The 22,241-nt window shown below is 45.8% G+C and overlaps 5 protein-coding genes across 9 annotated transcripts; 2 read left to right on the top strand and 3 right to left on the bottom strand.

The window, feature by feature from the left end:
• Nucleotides 1–99: 99 nt before the first annotated feature.
• LOC6531760 lies at nt 100–4,943 on the bottom strand. 2 transcript variants are annotated; one of them, XM_002092514.3, is made up of 5 exons: nt 4,836–4,943; nt 4,298–4,510; nt 4,016–4,194; nt 1,145–1,426; nt 100–1,005 (listed from the first exon to the last, which is right to left on the bottom strand). In XM_002092514.3, the coding sequence occupies exons 2-5, from the start codon at nt 4,410–4,412 to the stop codon at nt 415–417; spliced, it is 1,167 nt and encodes a 388-aa protein (XP_002092550.1). In that variant the 5' UTR covers nt 4,413–4,510; nt 4,836–4,943; the 3' UTR covers nt 100–414. The 2 variants fall into 2 exon arrangements, with proteins under 2 accessions (XP_002092550.1, XP_015051553.1); XM_015196067.3 differs by lacking the exons at nt 4,016–4,194; nt 4,298–4,510; nt 4,836–4,943 and adding an exon at nt 2,395–2,539.
• A 48-nt stretch (nt 4,944–4,991) lies between these two features.
• On the bottom strand, nt 4,992–7,758 carry LOC6531759 (phenoloxidase 3). The gene is made up of 4 exons (XM_002092513.4): nt 6,338–7,758; nt 6,182–6,277; nt 5,363–6,100; nt 4,992–5,300 (listed from the first exon to the last, which is right to left on the bottom strand). Exons 1-4 carry the CDS (start codon nt 7,322–7,324, stop codon nt 5,070–5,072), a joined length of 2,052 nt encoding a protein of 683 aa, XP_002092549.1. The 5' UTR covers nt 7,325–7,758; the 3' UTR covers nt 4,992–5,069.
• Nucleotides 7,759–7,863: 105 nt separating this feature from the next.
• Nucleotides 7,864–9,404, top strand: LOC6531758 (zinc finger protein 277). The gene is made up of 2 exons (XM_002092512.4): nt 7,864–8,158; nt 8,213–9,404. Exons 1-2 carry the CDS (start codon nt 7,912–7,914, stop codon nt 9,319–9,321), a joined length of 1,356 nt encoding a protein of 451 aa, XP_002092548.1. The 5' UTR covers nt 7,864–7,911; the 3' UTR covers nt 9,322–9,404.
• A 178-nt stretch (nt 9,405–9,582) lies between these two features.
• On the top strand, nt 9,583–10,544 carry LOC6531757. The gene has a single exon (XM_002092511.3). The coding sequence runs from the start codon at nt 9,663–9,665 to the stop codon at nt 10,239–10,241; it is 579 nt and encodes a 192-aa protein (XP_002092547.1). The 5' UTR covers nt 9,583–9,662; the 3' UTR covers nt 10,242–10,544.
• Nucleotides 10,545–10,713: 169 nt separating this feature from the next.
• On the bottom strand, nt 10,714–16,668 carry LOC6531756 (long-chain fatty acid transport protein 1). 4 transcript variants are annotated; one of them, XM_015196065.2, is made up of 6 exons: nt 16,562–16,668; nt 14,537–14,749; nt 12,847–13,085; nt 12,145–12,789; nt 11,884–12,085; nt 10,714–11,825 (listed from the first exon to the last, which is right to left on the bottom strand). In XM_015196065.2, exons 2-6 carry the CDS (start codon nt 14,651–14,653, stop codon nt 10,884–10,886), a joined length of 2,145 nt encoding a protein of 714 aa, XP_015051551.1. In that variant the 5' UTR covers nt 14,654–14,749; nt 16,562–16,668; the 3' UTR covers nt 10,714–10,883. The 4 variants fall into 4 exon arrangements, with proteins under 4 accessions (XP_015051551.1, XP_002092546.2, XP_015051552.1 ...); XM_002092510.4 differs by having other exon boundaries at nt 16,584–16,667; XM_015196066.3 differs by lacking the exons at nt 14,537–14,749; nt 16,562–16,668 and adding an exon at nt 13,682–13,898.
• Nucleotides 16,669–22,241: the final 5,573 nt, after the last annotated feature.

The following is a 22,241-nucleotide window of genomic DNA, read 5'->3' as shown; positions in this document are numbered from 1 at the left end:
ATTTATTTATGCTTTTAGCAATCTTTTTTCGCATACAAGTTTGAAATTACTTGTTTAGCTAGCTTGCTATACATAATTAAAAAAAGAACTCCTTCCATGTTTTTTTTTTTTATCATTTAAATTACTTTATTTAGCCGTTTTGCAGCGATCTCAAAATATAACAATATAGGCGTAGTGCATTTTTCTCACAGTTGATAAAATACGACTTTAAGCTTAGCCTAGGAATTTCCCGTGCGGGCTTTTGAAGATTCTGCCTCGCGAAAGACACACAGATCATAATCATTCAAAGAGGACATTGGTTTTACATTTCTCGTTAATCTTTAGGTCTTAACAACTAGGGTAAAATCATAATCGCGTTGATTCTTGAATAAATGTATATCACTGAACTCATCAGCCGTTCCTCGCTAGAGACACCTACAACTTGGCACGCTTCGGCACGCCAATGGCCTCCAAAACGCCGCAGGCCTCCAGATGCTGGAAGAGCGTCTGCAGATACTCCTCGCGATGCCGTATGTAGTGAGCAGCGTGCTGGGAACGCTCCCAGCACTTGAACGTAACCTTGATGTTCGCACGCTCCCAGTCCTCGCGCACGGCGTGGTTGGAGGATGGCGGGCCGATGGGATCGTTGTCGGACACAAAGAACAGCGCCGGTGCCTTGACCAGAGTGGAGTGGAACATCTGGCTGGAGCGCATATAGTGGATGGTGGCCTGGTTGTGGAATGTCTTCATGTGGTACAGCGTATAGTTGCGCAGGGCGCTCTGCATGCGCTCGTTCCTCGGGAAAATCGACTTTGGCACGCCTATCGGGATCTCGGTGATGTCGGCCGCGCTGTCCCAAATCTGGCACACGAAACGGTCCAGGATGCTGCCATAGCGATCCATGTCGCGCGACATCTGCAGCATGATCTCGCCCAGTTGGTAGGCGCCCACGGAAAAGCCATGCATAACGATGGGCTCATACGACTTGTTGTTCTCCAGGAATCGTATGGTCTCGGCGGCCACTACCTGGTCAGCAGGGAATAGATGCATTAGTGATTGAATGACTCATCTTGGAAGGTATGTTTAAAAGCAGCCCATTACTTTGATTCATTGGTATAGGCGCTACTTCCTTTGGCCGCCAATGTATCAGAATTGTGGCTATTACCTGGGTTCCCTTGACCGGCCAGAGCAACTGCCATGGCGTAATGTGCACCACCACCACGTCGAATCCCATCTCAGTGTAGATCTGGGCGTACTTCTTCAGATGCTTCTGCTTGGCCATCAGCCAGGCCATCATGAGACACAGGGGGTTGCCAGTTGGCTTCTTGAAGGCCAGCGTCTTGGGGTCCACCTCGACTTGAGTCTTGGTGCTGGTGTACAGGGTCATGTTCTTGGTAATATCCTGCGAGGATAAGTACCGGCGATTGTTCGACGGGGCCATGGCGCTCTGAGTGGGGGAGAAACGGGCTATTAGTCATGTTTGCGCACAGCTGATGCGAGATGGTTAGTGGTTTTGGTGGGTAAAATGAAACTTTAGGAACAACAAACAACTTCAAGTGCAACGAATACCTTTAAATTTCAATAGCTAGGCAAATATGCATACGATTTCAATTCTCCCCGCTCTTCAAATAAGCGACCAAGCGTCTAACCCTGTACTATTCCATGAACTAATCGCACTGCGAACGAACGTTTGGATAGGTCCAGTCACTAACTGGGCAGTTTTCTGATAAGATAGGAAAGCTTAAGTGGTTAATATGGTCTGATCGGATAGAGTCTGGCTGGCTGCGGATTAACGGGGCCACCACAATCCATGCAAATTAGGGGGATAGCCATTATGTGATACGGCTCTGATTTATCCTCGGCAACAGCTGCTGACCTTGAAACTCGCTCAGCACGCTATAATCAACAGCTGTTTCTGATAAGATTGGTACAGGTGTGTGTGCATTTAGTTGTTTTATGGAATTATGTTACCGCGATTGATATTCAATTGCTCCGTTCACTTCTCGAATTCTCAAACACTGCGTTTTATAGGGAAATTAGATGATAATCCCTTGAATATATGTAACTCTGCTTTAATCCCAGAATATATGCATACCGTTTCAGTAGCAAGTTATCAAAAGTTGCTTGTAGCAACCACGAAGGCAAGTGACCAAATGAAGGTAGTGCAAAGGTTTTGGGTTCTTTTCCCGTATTTCAGCAAGGCTAAGCCGACTGATAGCATTCTGAGTTCGAAGATAGCCCCGCAAAGTCAAACGATAAGCAGTTGCAATTTAGATTAGTGAAAATGATTGTGACCTAACCGTTTTTGCACACATAATTTAGACAAAGCTTGGCTTAATCGAATAGTTCCTGGAGAAGACTTTCACTTTAGCTTGACACTTTGAACTTGACCCCTTGAGTTGCATGGCCACTCACACGTTTCGCGCGATGATAGATCTTCAGCAGTATAATTGCCAATATGACTAGTAATGCTATTTCAATTAGGAAGTCCATATTGAAGATAAAACTAAGCAGGTGCAACGACTTTTACCTACTGACTGATCCACATTATATAGCATATAGCCCAGCGATCCAGTAGAACGATCATGGATAGTTGAGCGGAATTGAGGCGAGCTTACAGTCCCCATGGAAAATAGTTGTCTGCTGATGTGTGTGTATATGCAGGAATATGCTTTTTTCTACTCTTTGCGGCAGTGGTTTAAATTACATTGCGGCACTGGAAGCCTACGTCCCCTTTGCGAAAGGTAAACTCTTAGTCTCGACTAGAAGATACCACGTGAAATGGAACTAGAAAGGGGTCTTCTTGAATTAATGCACTAATATCTTGATAGCTAAAAATATCTTATAATAACTTGTTATAGAATGATTTCATAAATATCTATATAGCCAAAATACCCTTGCACACACTTTAGGTTCTAGGTATTTGATCAGCTCGCCGCCTAAAAATAAACACAGAACACGAACATTTGGCGGATCGAGCGAAAGCTTGGCATTGGGGCGCCATTATGATTTGAATCGTGGAAAAAGCTGTGCCCCAGCTCAATTGAGCTTGCTGAATGCGAGGGTAGATTCAAAAGTAGATCCAAAAGATCCAGGATAAGGGCAGTAGTTCAATAGAACGGACCATCGATGACATCACGTGCAGTCGGTGATTGTCTGGTTGGTTCAGGCGGTTAATGAGCCCTCACTAATTGCAGGCCACTGCAAAACAACGATTAAACTATGTAAATAGGTTTATAAATATATATAAGGTAGGCAAAGCTTATCTGTACAAATCACCATTGAAGAGGAGGAGAGGTTAGGAGAGATAGGAGCCCGAAATCATTTGCCGGGTACAAAGTGCAGAGAATGCAGATTACTCAAGCATGCTAATTTCTAAAGTCACAAACTATAAAGTGGTTACAATGAAGAAGCGAAATCAAGGTAATTTAAGGTTCAACCATAGATCAACAGATGTTCAATACACGTTATTCCACAGCTCATAAGCGTATAGCCTGCGTATTAAAGTTCATCTTTGACTTGACTCTGGTACTAATCTTGCTAACTTGATTGGCATTCTGAGAGAACACGGTCATAATTTCACTTTACATCTCATAGAATTATTAGTCATGTAAGCTTTAAAACTATTTTAACGCGTCATTGACAATTATTTTTAATCTAACGCAGCTCAGGCCTATCTTATCGATAAGTAGTCCTTCTGTAAAATACATATTTTTAGTATTACTGGAGATAGTACTGTAGTAGTGCAGATAGTACTGCTTAAGAATTGTCAGAGTAACACAAGTATTAATGTCTAAATGTGAAGATAGAGCGTATTCTGAGGGTATCTGAGCCATACGACCAAAGTTCGCAATAAGTTAGAGTGTGAAACACAATAAAAAAACCAAAATGTAGATTAATCATAGGAGTAGGCATGCCACAACTGAAGAGATAAATTTTGAGAATCAGAATTTGGAGTGCATCCTAATGGAAATCTAATCGCTGGAATCCACGGCACCAGAATCGATGGAGAACCAGATCGAAGGAATATGCTTACATTTGGAGCCGGCTGCTGCTGCTGGTGGCCCGTCTGCAGGCTCGAGAAGTTCCGGATCAGCGGGGGCTGGATGTGTCCGGTGTGGGGAACCCGCTGGAGCAATCCCTGCGTCTGGCAGCCCCCGAAGAAGCTGTCCGCGTAGGCATTCTCGTACGGCACGGCTGCCCGGCTATTTTGTGCTATTCGCGAGCGTTGCAAGTGTGGCGGCGGGGAGGAGGGTGGTCAATGCAAAAATTATAAATAAGTCGGAGAGAGATGCAGGGAGGAGAGGCAGGGATTTACCACCGAATGATAGGCCCACGGCTAGAGTTGCGGCTGTCCGGCCGGCGAAGGGCAGACTCATCGATTTTCTGGCCGCCGTTGCGTAAAATGCAGTGCGGAAAAAGTGCGCAGCCATTGTGATGCGAATGTGGGGATGCGGATGCGGAAAATTGCGGAAAACACTTTCACGGCAGGCGAATCAGAATACTTTCACACAGGCGCTTTGGACACAGACTGAAAAATGATTGGTGGTTTTGGATTTTTCTTTTGCTCGTTTGCTCATTTGCGTACTGCACACACACAGACGCGCCCGCGCACCCGAGCGCACACACACATGCACAGGCCAATGCACTCGGACTGAACTTTGTACCCAAGTGCAGACGAGTCTCAATTTGTATTGTCAATCTGCTAAGTTGCTAAATTGATAAATTGAGATTCTGGTCTCGAATTCTGCTCTCGGACGGTGCGTGTGTGCGTGAGGGTGTGTGCGGGGCATCTGTGTGCAATATCGATGAGATTTCAATTGGCTAGCAGCCGAATCGATCGCCGTAACACTTACGCTAACGTCGTGCTCCCGTGTTTCGATTTTTGTTTGCAAATAAATTCAATTCCGCCCCCAACCGCTGCACAGTGTGACCGTTCGCTGAAAGTGCCTACGATGAACTGGTATTCTCGCTTGATGGTATTTATTATTTTGCTTGGTATTTTTATTTATAAATTAGACCGTTATTGGACATATTTTTAAAGCTTTGAACTGCTGTCATTTGATACGAAAATATGATGCATCTCGAAATCAGGAGCGGGCCGGCAACTCGGGAAGCTTTTCGGTACGGGACTCATGGGTAATGATGACCTCGACGGCGCGCATGTTGGGCGTAAGGAACCTATCCAACATCTCAGAACCCCGGCGGATGCTGCGATCGAAGGGATAGCCCATGGACTTGCGGTCCGGATAGAGGCGATCGCGCAGTCCGCAGTAGGAAGCGGCAATGCTGCAGGCACAATCCGCTGCCTTCTGTTCCACCTGCAGGAGTTAAGAGGGTTGGGATCAGGAGGCAGCAGCAGTATACTTTAAGGACACCTTACCTTATCGTCTTCGTAGTTGGAAACCATGACGAAGAGCTCGAAACTCAGACCCTCGGCCCGACCTTTCGGAATCAACATGTGCTGGGGCCAGCCGCAGCCGCACATGAAATTCTCCAGCTCCTCCAGCTGGTCCAGGTTCCGGAAGGTGCGCTCAAACGGAATGGTGACACTCGACTCCGTGGAGTTCCGGGTAATAGTTTGGCTTCCGGGTGGCATGGTAACAACGAACTTGTCCATCTCCACCATCATCAGACGCTGCTCCTCCAGCGGCATGGGATTGTTACGATCATCCATCTTGGGCGCAATGAAGATGCGCACGTATCCATACTGCGTGGCCTCGCTGGAGTTCTCCACCTTGATGGTGTAGCTGAATGGGTGGTGCTGCAGATGGGTGAACCGAGCGAGGACGTGGCCGCGCGGCACGAAATCAAGGCCGCGGGACATGTCCACATCGGACTCCTGCCAGAATGTGGTCAGCCTGTTGATCTTACCCTGGCTCTCCACTTCAATACTCTGGACGCGCACGTCCGGAAAGCTTAGGTCCTTCTTCTCATAGGGGGTAAGCTGACGCTTGTGCTCCTGGAAAATGTTGTCTATGAAGGCGTGCCACTTGTAGAAGATCGGATCGCGCATCGCGGTGGAGGAGTCGCCCATCACGCCCGCATACTCCAGGTGCTTGTTGATTGGGTCGTGGGAGTACGCAATCAGCATGTGCCCCTTGTTGTGCAAGTCGCCGTACTGCAGATGAGATGAAATTTAGGAATTTGTTGCTCAAGAGATTACCATTATGCTATGTGTCTATGCAACTAAATCGCTTACCAGAGTACTGTTGGGCGTCAATGCGGAGGCCTCTATGATGTTGCCCAGGATGTCGATCCCCTTCACGTCATCCAGGGCAATCTTTTCATTGTTATCCTACAACGAACCAACTATATGTATATATTCCGGCATTCAGAGAGCTAGAGCTGCACTCACATCAAAAACGTAGCCCTGGTGGATGGCCTCGTAGATGCGCTCGCGCCATCGCTTCATGTCGTCGATTCCCACTCTCAACTGGTTGTTGGGGCGATCTACGTCGCTCAGCCGGGTGTTGTCGAAGCGCGGAGGATACGCCCTGCTGGCCACCATGGAGTCCATCTTGGGGAAGTAGCCCTCGGCAATGGGCTCGTCTAGGTTGTTGAACGGCTGCACCCGGGCCATGTGGTTGCTCAGCCGCTCGGCATTGTAGCGGGCAACGATCTGCTGGTGCATGTAGTAGAACAGCTCGCCACGGCGGTCCTTGTCCACGATGCTGCGGTCGGGGGCATCTATGGGATAGACCAGATGCCAGTGCCAGTGGTGCAGGTTGACGCCCAAGTCCTCGCGGAAGTACCACAGCCGGTGCTCCACGTCGAAGTCAGAGGCGGTATACTTGACCGAATTAACGACGGGCAGGCGGGCAGCGGTCTGCTCCACCACAAAGGACTCCTCGCGCATATTGCGAATCATCTGCGAGTCGATGAAGTGATCTGGGAAGATCTCCGCGAAGGTGGGCAGACCCAGGTCCTTGGTGTCCGGACGATGGAGCATGGCCACCGACAAGGCGTAGTTGAAGAGCACCGGATTGACACGATCTCTGGCGTACACCGCCACGCTCTGCAGTTCATCTACGGTGGGCATTTTGATGAAGACATCGATCAAAGAGCTGGCCATCTGGCGGTGGGACTTCAGGAAGTGCGAGAACTGCTCCGAACGGCCCAGTCTCATGGGGCAGCTGAGATCTGGGATCTCGATCTCCTTGACCAGGACGCACTTCTCGAACCCACCGCTAACGCGCCGCTGGACGTTTCTGCACATCTTGCTGTAGCGCTCGGTCACGTAGGAGGCGGGCACATCGAACAAGGTGCCGTTGCCGCCCTTGTCCATGAAGACGGGCTCCGTGGGATGCTCGAACAGCAGGAGGAGATTCTTCTTGTCGGCCATTTTCGATGGATTACAGTCTGTGAGGACCTTTTGCGAACAGTTGCGGATTCCAACTGTGAGTCCCCATCCAACTATCAGCGCCTTATATACGCAACTATCTGAAAACTGTAACCGGCTACATTGCGTTTATATTAAGTTCGTCAACCCCAATCAAAAAAAAAAAAAAAACAATTAACAGTATTACTAATACATGGAACATGGAATTAACTAAACTAAAGTAATAGCATAGGAATTGAATCACAGAGAATCAAAAAATAAGTCATATCGGATGATGCTTCCTATGATTCATCCTAGTTTGTTGAAAACTCAATGGATAATGTATTTGTAAGTTTTAGAATTTTAAGTTACGAATAAGGCAAAACTAAACTTATCTCAATTCATCTGTATGTACGTACTGAATACATATTTGTTTAATTCTTAGTGTATAATTTGTTTATTTATAAATTTATTACATTGCATTAAGTACAAATGCTGGTTGTCAATTGTTTCCAGTGTACTACATAATTGAGCTTATCCAGCAAACAGTATTTTTTAGCTAAGCACCTGCGGTCACACTCATTCTTGGAGCAGCAGGGAAACGTAAACAAATGGAGCACGCGGTGGCTGTTTCAGGAGAGGATTCCTCGCCGGAGCAGATCATTTGCAGTTCGCAACTCAAGCCCTCCAACAACACGGCCATCAAGTGTCTCAAGTGCGACAAGGTTTACATATTTCCAAACGACAAAGACGACTGCCTGGCGCACCTGTATCTGGAGCACCGACTGGTCATCGCCGATGTGGAGGACATAGCGCTTCTGGAGGACTACCTCCAGTACTGGGAAAAGGAGTTTCAGAGTGGGAAAATCACTTACTCTACCGTGTCTTGTTAATCATTTTTCCCATTTGCAGCCCATGAATTCGAGCAATATTGCACAACAATGTTCTTGGATCAACTGCCTGATGGCAAGTACGCCAAGAACGAAAAGTACTACCTCCTTTGTGATATTCTGCCCCAAGACTACGAACTGCGACGAAAGTTAAAAGAAAAGCGCCTAAGTGAAGCTCTGGAGCGACATCAGTTCGAGCTAACCGACCGCAACTTCTCCAAGGAGTGCCTTTTCTGCAGGACCATAATCAAGGGATTGAGGGCTGACTACTTGGACCACCTGTTTGACAAGCACTTTCTGTTGGTGGGCAAGCCCGAGAAGCTTGTGTACGTGGACGAGCTGCTGGATCACCTGGAGGAGAACCTGAATCGGTTGATGTGTCTCTATTGCGAGAAGATCTTCAGGGATCGGCCTACGCTCAAGGAACACATGCGCAAGAAGGGCCACAAGCGGATCAATCCGAACAGGAGGGAGTACGACAAGTACTTTCTTATCAACTACAATGGCGGACCTACAGCGCCAACGCCCCGGAAACAGCACCATCAAAAACGAAGACGGGAAACCGCATCCGTATCCACAATCGCAGATCCTGAAACTGGTAGCGTGGACTTCGACAAGCACTTTGCCCGCCCGGATTCGGATGCCGAACACGATTCGGACTGGTCGGATTGGGCGACAGATGGTGAGCCGAGCTCCATTAAGTGCCTGTATTGCCACCATCTCGGCGACAACTTTACCCTTCTCAAGGAACACATGCACGATGTCCATCGCTTGGATTTTGAAAAGGCCACCAGCTCTCTCAACTTCTATCAACGCGTCAAGGTGGTCAACTATTTGCGCCGACAAATGTGCCTGTTGCGCTGCGTGACCTGTGACCTGCACTTCGACGAGGAGGAGTTGCTCATGGAGCACATGGCACAAGAGTCGCACTATGGGATCGGCGAGAAGGAGAGCTGGGACAAGCCCGAGTTCTTCTTCCCGTACATCGAGAACGATGGTCTGTTGTGCGTGCTGGATGATTCTGGAGGAGATGACCCAGAGGTTGATACGGTGCGAATTATCTCGGAGGACAGTTTGGCGCAGATCAACAAGGATGCGGAGCGATTGTCCCTCGAGAATTTTAAGCTGTAATTTGTTAGATCAGAAACTGAGATTTTTGTATTGTAAAGTTTACGTTTATAAGAAACTAAGTAAATAGCAATGGAATTTTAAAAGTGTATTTTTTTATTGATATAAAGGCACCAAATTATAGTTAAATTTATTGCTACTATAATATAATAATATATTTTATATTCCCCATAAGGGTTAAATCGGTCAGCTTAGCAAGTACAAGAACCTTGCGTAGCAAGTGCACTCGCCCTTTCGCAATGCAGCCCTGCTGGCGTTGCCACCTCTTCGTTGGACATCGATTGTTTTGCAGACTGACATCATTCCCATCGCACCGAACAAAATAAAGAGAAATTAAGCGAAAAATGGAGGCACTGGACATTCTGGAGAAGCGCATCGATGCCCTGACGCGAGTCCTGGGACCCGGGCAGGATTCTGAGGTGAGCGAGGGCGTGGTCGACGCCCTGTGCTCGGCACATGCCCTCCTGGGCGAAGCAACCACAGGAAGTGCTGCACTGCAGCAGTGCGTGAAGAGATCCGACGAGCTGGAGAAGTACCTGGACCCTAACTTCCTCGAGGAGCACCAGCAGGTGCGCTCCAAGGAGGTCTACCTGCACGCCGTGGCTCCCGAACTGCACACCCAGGCCGAGCAGCTGGAGAGGATTAAGCAGCTGGAACCGGCCCTGGGTGCGGAGTACTTCCGCAGCATTCCCGCCGAGTGCCTGGAGCAGCTAAAGGGCATCACCGAGAACAACGGGGAGTACGCCCAGCAGAGTGAACTCATCGAGGAGAGCCTGGTTTTGGCCATGAAGCGGTACGGTGAAATCCAGGCGGGACTCCTGAGCTCCCTGGATGCTATGAGCGAACGGTTGGACCAGGTAGAGGAGCGCATGGAGCAGAGGAAGCGGGCCGAGCTGAACAAGGATGTGCCGCCGAAGGATTGAGCGGATATCGTTCCAAAGACTGCTGAAAGTATTTTCTATGACCCCGTTTCCAAATCCTTTCCCATGCGAATCTGGTTCCACTTAAGCTGAAGGTATCAGTTATTCAAGGTATGGAAGTAAACTAGGTTCTATTGAAAAGTGAAATCGTAGCTAAAACAATTCCGATTTGATTGTTTATGGAATCCGGGATATTAGATTTTCTAACCACTCCAACAAAAAGTGGCTAATGATGCTCTTTCAATTGTAAGTTTCATTTTTTAAAATTATTTAATGATAGCACAATAAACTATTTTACAAAACTAATGAAAGCCAATACCGATTTAAAAAATATGAAAGACTAGAAATTGACCAAGAAATTGTATAATTGGCATAATATTTATTACCTATAAAATGTATACAATACGATGCGACGCTATATTGGAATTGCAAGAGGGGGAAATAGTTACAAAATAATAATTTACCCGCGGAAAGGTTCTTTCAACAGTAAATTTCCATGTTTAAAGTTATTATTGTCGTGACAATAAGAAACTACCACAATTAAAACTAGTTGGGGCTCAGGCTGAATCCAAAGGAAATCCTCATTACCAACATACAAGGCACAGTCTTGACTTTTCTTCTTTCCAAGAACGAAGTCCGGTGCTCCTAGAAGCGGAGCTCGTTTCTAACTATCCTTTCGTATACGGCTGGTGTGAGTGGAGCATACACACCATCCGGCTGTGCGTAGAAGAGTTCATCCTCGACAATCGCCGGATTGAAGCCCTGCTGCTGCAGCTCCACCTTGCGCAGCTTGAAGGTGCCCGTCAGGTCGATTCTGCGCAGGAATCTGAGGAACTGCGGCCTCGCGTAGTTGGGCAGGGATTTGGCAAGTGCCTCGCCGAGTTCGGTGACCTTAACCTCTCGCGTGGGATCGTAGATGGCGGCCATTCCTGCTCTACCCTCAGTGTTGGGTATGCTTACTCCGTACACAATGACATCCTTGTAGCCAGCCAGATTGCTCAGCTGCGCCTCCACCTCGCTGGTGGACACATTCTCACCCTTCCAGCGGAAGGTGTCGCCGGTGCGATCCCTGAAGTACAGATAGCCCCGCTCATCGGCCACCAGCAGATCGCCCGAAATGAAGGCCATGTCGCCCTTGGAGAAGACATCGTGGACCACCTTCTTGGAGGAGGCCTTCTGGTCAACATAGCCGAGGAACTCCCGGCAGGGATTACCCCTCACAATCTTTCCAACAAACACGCCTGGCTCATCCACTCCACATCTCTCGCATAGTCCTTTGCTGTTCCTCAAGGGTTCTCCCGTATGTGGATCTGCTTTTATGATCGATATTGGATAGATCTGCGGCAGTATACGGGATATAAATCCAATGGCTCCCACTGTGCTGTCATTGTTCATGATGTTGGCATTGCCCTCAGTGGCTCCATAGAACTCGCCCACTTTTCGTATCCCGAAACGCTCCACGAACTGCGGCCAAATCTGCGGACGCAATCCATTTCCAAACACCATGCGCACTTGGTGGCTCCGATCGTGAGGGGCCGATGGCGTGGCCAGGATATAGCGCGCCATCTCCCCTATGTACTGTCCCACCTGGCATTACAAAATTGAACATTAATACAACATATTGGATGACCTAATAGGTAATTACCGTGCATTGGAAGCGGGCGCAGTCCGAAAAGTATCCAGAGGCGCTGAATTTCTTCCTTATGACCACGGTGGAACCGAAGAGCAGGGCCTGACCCATGCTCATCACTCCGCCAGCGGTGTGATACAAGGGTAAGGGTGTGTAGAACACATCCTGATCCTTGAAGCCAAGCGTGTAGTGAATGCCCGCAGCTATGAAGAAGTACCTGAAAGCCAAGGAATCCTTTTACAGGAGGAACCTTCTGCAGATAGTATGAGATCTTACCGAGAATGCGTGATGACGGCTGCCTTGGGCAAGCCCGTGGTGCCCGAGGTGTAGATGTAGACCAACTTGTCGTGATGATCCGCCCGAGAAGCACCGGCGGCCACCTTATCCTTGGCCGCGGTCTCCAGAAGGCCGTTCAACTGCTGTGCCAATCCCTGGCTGAGGCCCTCGGAAGCCACCACCTCCTGGTTGGACTCGTCGTTGAACTGATACAGTCCCACGTGCGCAGGCAGATCCTTGGCTATATCCATCACGGCCGATCGAAAACTGGCGCCGTAAATGAGCGCCGTGCACTGACCCACCGTAATGCTGTGCTGCAGTGAGGCTCCCCGGAGATTCGTGTTGATCAGGGGCGTGATCACGCCGATCTTGGATAGACCAAGCCAGGTGGCCACGAATTCAGCGCGATTTTCGAGCAGCAGACCCACCACGTCGCCCTTTTTGTAGCCGTGGCTGTGGAACACGTTGGCGACTCGGTTCGAGTGCTCGTTCAGCTGCCGGAAGGTCCACTGCTGGGACTCGCTGACTATGGCCAGCTTATCCGGCTGCCGGGCCACATTCGCCTCGAAGATGTCTCCGATGTTCAGATTCTTCCGCTCCTGGCGCTTAACGAAGAGGAGCACACGGATGTAGGCGAAAAGTGCACTGAAGGAATAATGTATTTAAAACTACAAAACTGAGCCTCTAATCCTTGTAACTTACACCGTATCTCTGGGAGTGGTAACTGCTGCAATGTAGAACCAGCGCCATCCTGGACGCACCAGTAGTGTGAATATCAAGGTGGCATATAGGGAGGCCAGTCCGTACCACGGTCCTTGGTAGTAGAGGATCAGACCAGAAATGGCCGTCATGACAGGTGCTGTCATCCACTGCAGATAACGCCGGAAGTTGGATTTGACAGGTGGCTTGAGGTTTGTGGGATCATCAATGGAAATGGAGACCTAAAAATCATAAATTAAGTATACTTTCTAGCTAGCAATAAGATGAATATGTGAATAATGCGAATTGACAGGAGCAGAACACCGACTGCATCACTCATACGCCGAGTAAGCAATCACAGGCGATACGGGTCTTAGATAGCAAATAGAATAACCCCTTAGCTTGACACCTCCAGATGAAGTTTATTCAAAGCTTTTCCTGATCTTCAGCTAATTGCTTGTTGTTTAATTTGCACTCTAGCCACCGCAGTTCCATAACCTATTCCGCATCAATCAATTAGCACTTTATTTAAGCAATTTACAAACAAACCAAAAAACAAAACAAAACAAAACAAAATAGTGAAAAGCAAACAAACAGAAAATATATATAGTGGTAATATGGATAAACAAGATCTAGTGGCCAAAGCGGTGACCATTCCGGCCGGATGAAAGTTCTCGGAAGTGCAGCAAGGCCTTCTTCTCGGCATCGGAGGCCAATCGGTTTGACAATCTGACCAGAACGCATATGGTCAGCGCCGAGATGACTCCCAGCACAAAGAACACAACCTAATTATAGTATGTAGTGCTATATAGTACGTTCTATATAATCATGCGATTACCTTGTGCCAAATGGTCAGTCGATGCTGCGTGGCTTTCAGACCGCCCTCCTCCACCAATGGAGTATCGTCGCTGCCCGTCATCATGTTATTCAAATCTTTGCTCAACTCTTTTGACCCTTGGCGCTTGAATGGTTCCGCTGGCTATCTGTTTATTTTTGGGTTTTATTTATTTTGTATTCAAGTGACAGTTGCTTCGCAGAACTAATGTAATATTGAATTTTTTAACATGTATAAACGAAAAGATTCGATTTCAATAGGGGTTTTCCAAGTTAGCTCATCTTGTTCCTATAATTCAAGAGGATTCTCGTCTCCTGACTTATCTCAGATTCAGATTCTCATGCCTATCCTATACACTGTAAACTTTTTAAGATGTATACCTGAGGTAAACCACAATTAGCGTGCTTTAAAACTAGATCTCTTAACTTCCCTCCCCAATCCCCGTTTATTTTAATAACCTCCATTAACAAGCATTTGAACTCACCCTGATCTTGACTTTCAAATGGTTTCTGACCAACTTCACCCAAAGACATAGTTTGGGCTGCAATAATCTTTTATATAAAACCTGATTATGAGCTTTATCTGAACAGATGACCGATCGCATAATACTCGAGACCCAGAACTAGTCCCGGTTAAATCAGCGGGCCAAAAGTAAACTGGTTTTGGCTTTCAGCGGTTTTCGTAGCTGTTTGTTTCTGATGGCAACGTGAGTTTTATTTTATTGTCAGATAAGGTTCAGTTTGGCAGCGGTGGAGTGGAGCAGGGGGATCCACCCATGGAACAACAAAGCCCCAAAAATATGTACTATACATGTTGACCACAATCGTGCGAGTAGATGAGTAGATGTATGTTATTTACCTGTGGTGGGTTCAAGGCCGTCGAACTTGGGGCGTGCGCAGCACCACCATTATCCGCACCATCAGCACCACCTGTAGTGGCCCCAGCACCACCATCAACCACGCCAGCGGTGCACATTTTATTGATTTCGGACTCCACAGCACATCTACAGCAGCCGAGCTCGGTTTGGTCTTCAATTAACTGCGCCGCTTAGTTGGTTTTTTATTGAGATTTCTGGGCGGTTGCACATAGAAAAAGAGATTAAAGAATTTAATTGCATGTTGAATGTCTTTTATGGATAATACGTTTGCAAGGTATAGCAAGATATCCATAAAAATCTCACTTAATATATGCTACTTTAGTATTATACGATTGTAATTTTAAAAACACTCAGGAAAACGAAAACTATTTATATGTTTTTGAGAACCCTGGAGCTTTAGTCCCACATGGGAACTGTTCCTAATTGCTTTACGTGTTTGTATACAACTATCGCACTTATCTCATATGAAATACGTGTGCATTTTACTAAGTTTCTTAGCTATTGGCTATTTTTCTCAGTGCACTTTCGCAGCGAAATGATGGGTAATTAGGCGACATGCAGCACTCGGAAGGGGCAGACAAAAGACAAAAAGAGAAAAGGCGAAAAGGCGAAAAAGCTAAGAAAAATCAGAGAAAAAGCTGAGATAACGATGTGGGGAATTCGCAATTGTAGTGCACAGGTGACACCAGCAGAAAAGATGGAGAAAAATTGCCTTTTTTGACGCAGCTCGACACAAATGATGCTGCGACGTTTTTGAGTTCAGCCATTCGTGGTCCGTGGTCCCAAGGTGAGTTTTGGGGTCTGATGCGGTTGTTTATGCGCGACGAATGGCAAAAGCCAAGTTGAGTTGAGGAGTTGGGCTACAGGTGGCTCATAAAGGCGTTAATGTATGGTAAACTCAGTTAATGGAAGAGGCTATTAAAGTGAGTTTAGTGCGTTGAGGAAGTTAGTCTCGGCTTGGAGGATAGATTTAAATGGGAAATGCGCATTTGTTTGCTTCAAAAGAGGTTACACATAGTGGAAGTAAATGCAATTTTAAGAATTTATCGTCGCGTTGGAATTTTTAGTTTAAAGAAAAACTATGCTAATATAAATTCCATGACCATTAGCCAAACATAAGCTCAGCTAATTGGCTTCAATAGAAACCCCCTTAAAATTGTTTTCGAGTTGTTAGGCTAATAGCTCTTGTGTCAAACAATAATTCATTAAAATATGTTTAGCCCATTTCCCTTTCGGCTTGTTCGCTAATTTGCCAATGCATAAACATGGCTTTTACTCAGCCTGCGGCTGACTCAAAACTTAAGTTTCAGTCCTCGTGTTGTAAATTATTTTTTTACAACATTTTGCTCATGCAAACATTTAGTGTTGCTACTACAGCATTGTGGTTTCCTTTGTTTTTGTTGTACTTTTAGGTGGCACACATATAGATGAACACATAAGATCGGCAGAGATCATTAAGAGATGCGGATGTTGGCGACGCTTCATCACTTTCACTGAAATCTTCTTCTCCTTTCTTTTGTTAAATTGCTTTGCCTTTTGTGGGTCCCCACATCTCAAAGTCGGACTTTTCAGAGGATGGGGATTAAGAGATTCGAGATTCGAGATGAGATGTGGGATGCGATCAAATTGCGGCTGAAATTGTTGTTCACTCTATTAACTTGGTGGATACATTGCACGCACAGTCAGAATCGAAATAATCTTGGTCTCGAAGGTCGTTTTTCATACGTATATTTATTTAAAATATTTGAAGAGTTTCAAGCTTTTAAGAAATAGTTTTTTTTTATGTAAGTCAGTGTATTTAAGGTTAGTTCATTACAAACACTTTCTGGAGACCTTTTCATGGTATTATATTGATTCTATTTCACATTTGACAAACAATATCGACTTGAAGATTGTTTATATACGCTTCCCAAAGAGCTATACTGTATAACTTATATAAGTTTCACTGTTTCAATGCATTTTATTTATCATTTAATCACTTTCTAGGATGTTTTTTTTTTTTTTACCGATTTTTGCTTAGAATTTTACTTGTAGTGTGTGCAGTTTGATGGACGCTTAGTCGGAGTTTAAGCCGGCGACGTCTTTCGGCCAACAGCTTCGTTCAGCAACTGGGCCCAAAAGCTAACTGCCTCTGAATCCGTTGTTGCCGTCTCTCTGCCGACGCCGACGTCGACGTCGGTGGCAACAGGTCGCCGTCGCGAACACAGATACACACTGACACAAAAAGCCAAGCTTCGGGTCGAAGCTCTGCAGCTGAGCCAAGTTAACAAGGTGCTGTGCCTGTTGTTGTTATTGTTGTTGTTGCTGGTGTTGGCCGGCTGAAATTGTCGGTTGCGATTCTGCTGTGTTTGCACGTGATTATGCCGCATGCAACATGTGTATTGTTTCAATTGCCGTGCCTCTTAAGCGAGTTTCCTTTGTGGCCATTAACATGTCAACAACCACGGAGCGTCAAGAATGTGGCCATAATGCAGTGTTGGGGTTCCGCAGGGGGGGAGTGGCAGGGTTGGTGCATTTGGGGGGCCGCAGGGGAAGGTCGCGCGGAGTGGAGCGCACATTTAATTCAAAACACGTGTCTCGTATTCGTACTCTCTTCTGTGGCTGTTGCCCTCGGCTTCTGCTGTGCGATTCTTTCCCTCGCATTTCTTTCTATGCATAAGTGCACTGCGAGAAATCATACACATAAGTAGGTCTTCAGCTAAAAAGAGCTCCCATGGTTTAATGATCAATTTGCATTATAAAAACCTTTTGTTTTTAATATTTACTCATATGGTGCATGGTATAACTACGACAATCACTGACTAAAGCAAAGCTAATTTATTCAGATTTCCGATTCTAGTGCGCTAATTAAAACTTCATTACTGATAATAACTACAACTTGGGGGATTGTAATGTAAAATGTATTCTTCACGTGTACTTTCAAAGTACATACATGTACTTTTGTGCGCGCAATCGATGCGTTACCCCTACACCAAACTCTTGCCCCTTTCCGCTGCAAAACTGCGAGACAAGTGCATCGCAACCGTTTATTAAATATAATTTTGCATGCTCATTTCTTTAGCTGAGATCGGTAGTCATGACTGGGCTTAATTGTTATAAACAGTCCGTGGGACTGGGTAAGATAGATCCGCAGTGCTATTGCTAAGCAGTTTGGATCATTGCAACTGGGTCAATTGGGTGTTGCCAAACACTTTTGGGTTGGCGGTGGTTAGGGTTTGCAGTGGAATGGCAGCTCAAAATACTTGCAAGGCACTATCAAAATAAGTTTAGAAACTTTAATCGACCTAATGATTTCATAAGTTCTAGTCCACTTAAAGCTGTAGTGGATACATGGATATAGAACAAGCTTTCATATCGTATAATCATATTACTATAAAGTTGAGCTCAGTTTACAAGATTCTAGTTGTTGTTAATAGCGCTAATACGAACTCAAAGCACTCCTAAGGCTATAATTGTATGAACTTCGACCTAATGAATTAAAAATGAATCACTGTAAGTATAGCAATATTTCGAACTGCCAGAGAAATTGATTAGTGGTTATAGACTAAGGCATAGCTTTAAGTTCTTTACAAACTTGCCTTGTCCTTCGTCGAGACCATAATTTCATAGCATTTAAAGCTACCTGTGAGGCATAATTCATATCTGTCAACAGAATGTTTCAAATGGCATTACATGGCTCTCGAAGCCCTAACAATTTTTATAGTTCCCGCCAATCAACAGCTCGTTGCCCCATGATACCAATCGCAAGGCTCCAAAGATATGCCCGACATTCGATGGTCTTTTTCACACATATTCCTCCGGCAGACATAAAGTGTTGTCTGTGCAAAAAAGGCAGCCGCACATTTGTGCAGTTTATATATACTTTGCCTTTTTTTTTTTTTATATATATAGCTTCGAATATATTTTACCCTTCGGGGGCTTGCCCTTCGCCCTTCCCCCTTCGCAGTGCGGTACTTGAGAAGGGAAGAAGGGAACTGCTGCCTGCGCTTGTGGATTTTGTCAAGTGGATTTGTGTCGAGTCTTTTTGAGATCATTAAAACAACATCGTTAGGGCGTCCATAATGAAGTACTAAAGAGGAACCCAAGAAGCAATCCCTCGACGGTGCGACCAAGTCCCCGAAAAGAAGAATTCAATTTCAAGGCGATATTTTATGGGTCTAATGATTAGTTCTAGAGACGCACTGTCGCCTCCTTCGACTGCGACCAACGCCAAATCCAGCAGATACTTTCTCATCCGACTCTATATGGCGTATTGTGTTACGCCGCGCTCTGCGGATTTGATGGATGCGGCCGTGAAAAGCGCGGCGTGGAAAACTCTCGTTCCAGCATCGACATCGATGTTCGTATCCATCAGCGGTGGCATGCATCATTTTTCGCCACCCAACCATTTATTGCGGGTATACTGGAAAGGTTTTCATCCTATTATGATTTAGGGAAATATAATGATATAAAGTTCTACACATATAAAGTTGATTTCTGTTAGAGGGAAAGGTTTTGGAAATTTATATATTATTTTCTAAGCCTATACATACATACATAGTTCAAATAGCGCGTGATGAGATATTTGAGTTTCTTAAGTTAGTTCTTCCTCATAGGTTTACCTACAGGGTATGTCCGTGGTCGACTTTATCCCTTGCTATTGGAATTTCGTGTGTTCCGCCGCCATCTATACGCCTATGTGTATGGCCGCCGTTGGGGACGCTCCCGCGCTGTCAGAAATTAATCTTTCCCTTTCGCCAGATGTTGCCTTCTGCCGTCTGCGGTTGGCCAAAGGGGGGAGCGCGGGGGGGTGGCAGGATCTTGGCGCAAAGTGTCAAGCGTTTACATCAGAGATGATCGGGTTCCCAGAACAAGGAATTCACCATTTTTAATCTTTTGATTTTCCATCCTCACTCCTTTGTTACGCCTTTGTGGCGCTGAGCATTTTCCCTCGCTGCACATTAGTAAGTATCTGGTGAGTTTTAGTAGGAAATCTTTGTTGGAGATGGAAACGCTGGAAACATTTGATATACTTTTCAGGTACAGCTCATAATCGGCTATAAAATGACATTTCTGAAATACGTTTACAACTTTGAAAGCAGTTTCTCATCTTGGAAGGGATTTTCTAAACAATTTTCCCTTTGAATCCGACCACATTGATCTGGGACACACAACGTTTTGATCTTTGATCGCGATTTTCTCGATTTTCCTCGGCAGTTGGGAAAGCGTTTCACTTACTTCCTGAATGTTTTAGGGACTCGTGGCGGGGGTGGGGGGAGTCAACGGTTCTTGCCTGCGGGCCAAGTCACTAAAATGTTTTTATGTAAATAAACAAAAGTTTGGCTTCGGTTTTCCCCTCAGCCTTTGTTGTTCTTGTTCTTATTGTTGTTGCTCGGGATGTTCCTTTTTGGATGTAGACCGCCGTCGTTGTTGGGCTTTTTTATGGATTGTTTTTTGTTTATGGACAACTACATACAGTCGGGTGTGTGTGTCTGTGCGCAAGTTGCTTTTTATGTGCTGTGCGCATCTTCGGCTGAAAAAATATAAAAGCAAAATATTTATGCGACCGATGCGAGGCACAGACCGTCCGTCCCTCCATCACTCCGTCCGGAATTGGATCCATTCCGGGATGGCAACGGGGCGGATGAGTGAGCGAGATGTCCGTAGTAGCGATCGGTTTTGTGCTACCCCTTTTTTGACGCCTCCAGGCAATTACTTCCAGTCGAATACCCTGTAATAGCTACTGAAATGTGTCTGGCATATATGGTATGCATTTTTATTTTAAAATAAAATTATTAAGAACATTTTTTAGTATATATTTCCCTATTTAATAATGAGTAGGGACAGGGACTTTGCCGCTTGGCAAATGTATTGAACTTACATATACGAGTTGTAAGGGGTAACTCTCAGTCGAACCTGGCGATCTTCAAATTTTATTCACTTGTCTTTTTATGAACTTCCACGCACACACACAGCTGGGCCATAAACAAACATTTACGTACACATTAAAATGTATCTCGTAGATGCACATTCAGTACATTAGCTGGGCTTTTTGTTATTGTTGCTGATGGACAGATCGGCCGACTTCATCATCGGTGGCCATTAGTCAGCGCTGGCCCCCGCTCCCGTTCCGCTCCCCCTAAGATCCACTACCCCGTGGGCATCTATGAACTTTGATCGCTGATTGATTGGCCAAATGCACTCGAAAATGCAGGCATCACCTCAACGAAAGAAGGCGCGCAGATCGATGATTTTAATTACTTGAGCCGTTGAGCAGTTTGCATATCTTGGTTGTTGGTGTAATTGTTGCGTGAACCAGATGTTTTCCCCAGCAATGGGGGTGCTGCGATGGGTCAGGGGAAAGCGGGCATGGGTGTGGCAAAAAGGGTTGAGCAATAAGCCAAAGGAGCCATTCAAAGTAAACAGTTTTAAAGCCGACTAGCTAATACTCATAGTACTATCTGCAGAAAATACATTCCTTATATCTTCGAATAGATGAAGTTTGTGAGTTAATTTCTGTGGCCCCTCTGAAATGCCAATTCTACGCCCATGGTTAAAGGACTGGGGCTGCCAGCTTCCCACTGGCAATCAATCAGCGGGGCACAAATGAGTCTGCGAATGGGTCACAACAATGCACTGGGATCTCCAAGTGGCCGGCAAGCGCTTCCGTTTCGTTTTCCTCCTTTCCTCTCGTCTGTCTGTCTGGTTTTACTTTGAAATCGGAAACGCTTCGTATAATTTTTGGACACACCGTTTTGACTTTAACATGGACACGGACACGGTCATCTGCTCGTCTGCTGGGAATGGCTAGGGGATCTCGAATGGGTATGAGAATTCGCGGCTAGAAGCGGGTTGATCACATTTCTCAATTTTGCAAGGCATTCGGTGGAATGCTAAAAGTAGCCTTGTATATATTCACAATTTGATTAATTGTTACAAGTAATTTTTAGCAAAAACTTTATTTTCAGATATGAAGTTCCAAATACGATTTGTTTTTATCTATTGCTTTGTATTTCATTGAACCAAATCGTGTGTCAATATTTTTACGCCTAATGCACTTGCACCCTGCTTCAAAAATATTGTCCCCATGTCATAGGACTACAAACACAACCAAAAAGTAGGGGAATTCGGCTTTATTAAAGTATTAGTTCCAGTAACTGCAATTACAGAGTAGAGTTTCCACAGAACATTGTTTTTGTTCAGCCCCCCAAAAGGAAGAAGTAGGGATCATATATGGAGGGAACCACCTCGAGGATCCAAGTAGGGAACTGAAGTGAGTTGGGATACACAGCTACCTAAAATTGGGAGACACAAAACTGTCAACGCCCCTCTCTTCGACTCCTTGGACTCATTGGACTCCTCTTCCTTTTCGACTGCATGTAATTCCAGGGGTTTTTTAAGAAGTACTGGAAGAGCGGCTCAAATGACAGGGGTCATAAATCCAGCAGCTAAATTTAGAACGTGCAGAGGGTGGAAGAATCGCCGCAGGACGAGTGAGCTCTCTCTGTCAGGACCATGGCTCAGGGACCAACAACCAAGGACCAAGAAACAAGGGACATTGCTTCTTTATGTGTGATTTTAACTAACTTATTTTTTCGCAAGGCTAATTCCCACACATGGTAATCAATGGCATGTGCTATGCGCCTAGGGACTGCAAATCTAGCTGCGCAGCAAAAAGGACCTCATGCCAGGGGACAAACCGTTTTT

Source organism: Drosophila yakuba, chromosome 2R (assembly GCF_016746365.2).
Source record: "Drosophila yakuba strain Tai18E2 chromosome 2R, Prin_Dyak_Tai18E2_2.1, whole genome shotgun sequence".
NCBI lineage: Eukaryota > Metazoa > Arthropoda > Insecta > Diptera > Drosophilidae > Drosophila > Drosophila yakuba.
Note: the sequence above shows the minus strand (reverse complement) of the source record. Positions and strands in the feature narration are given on the sequence as shown.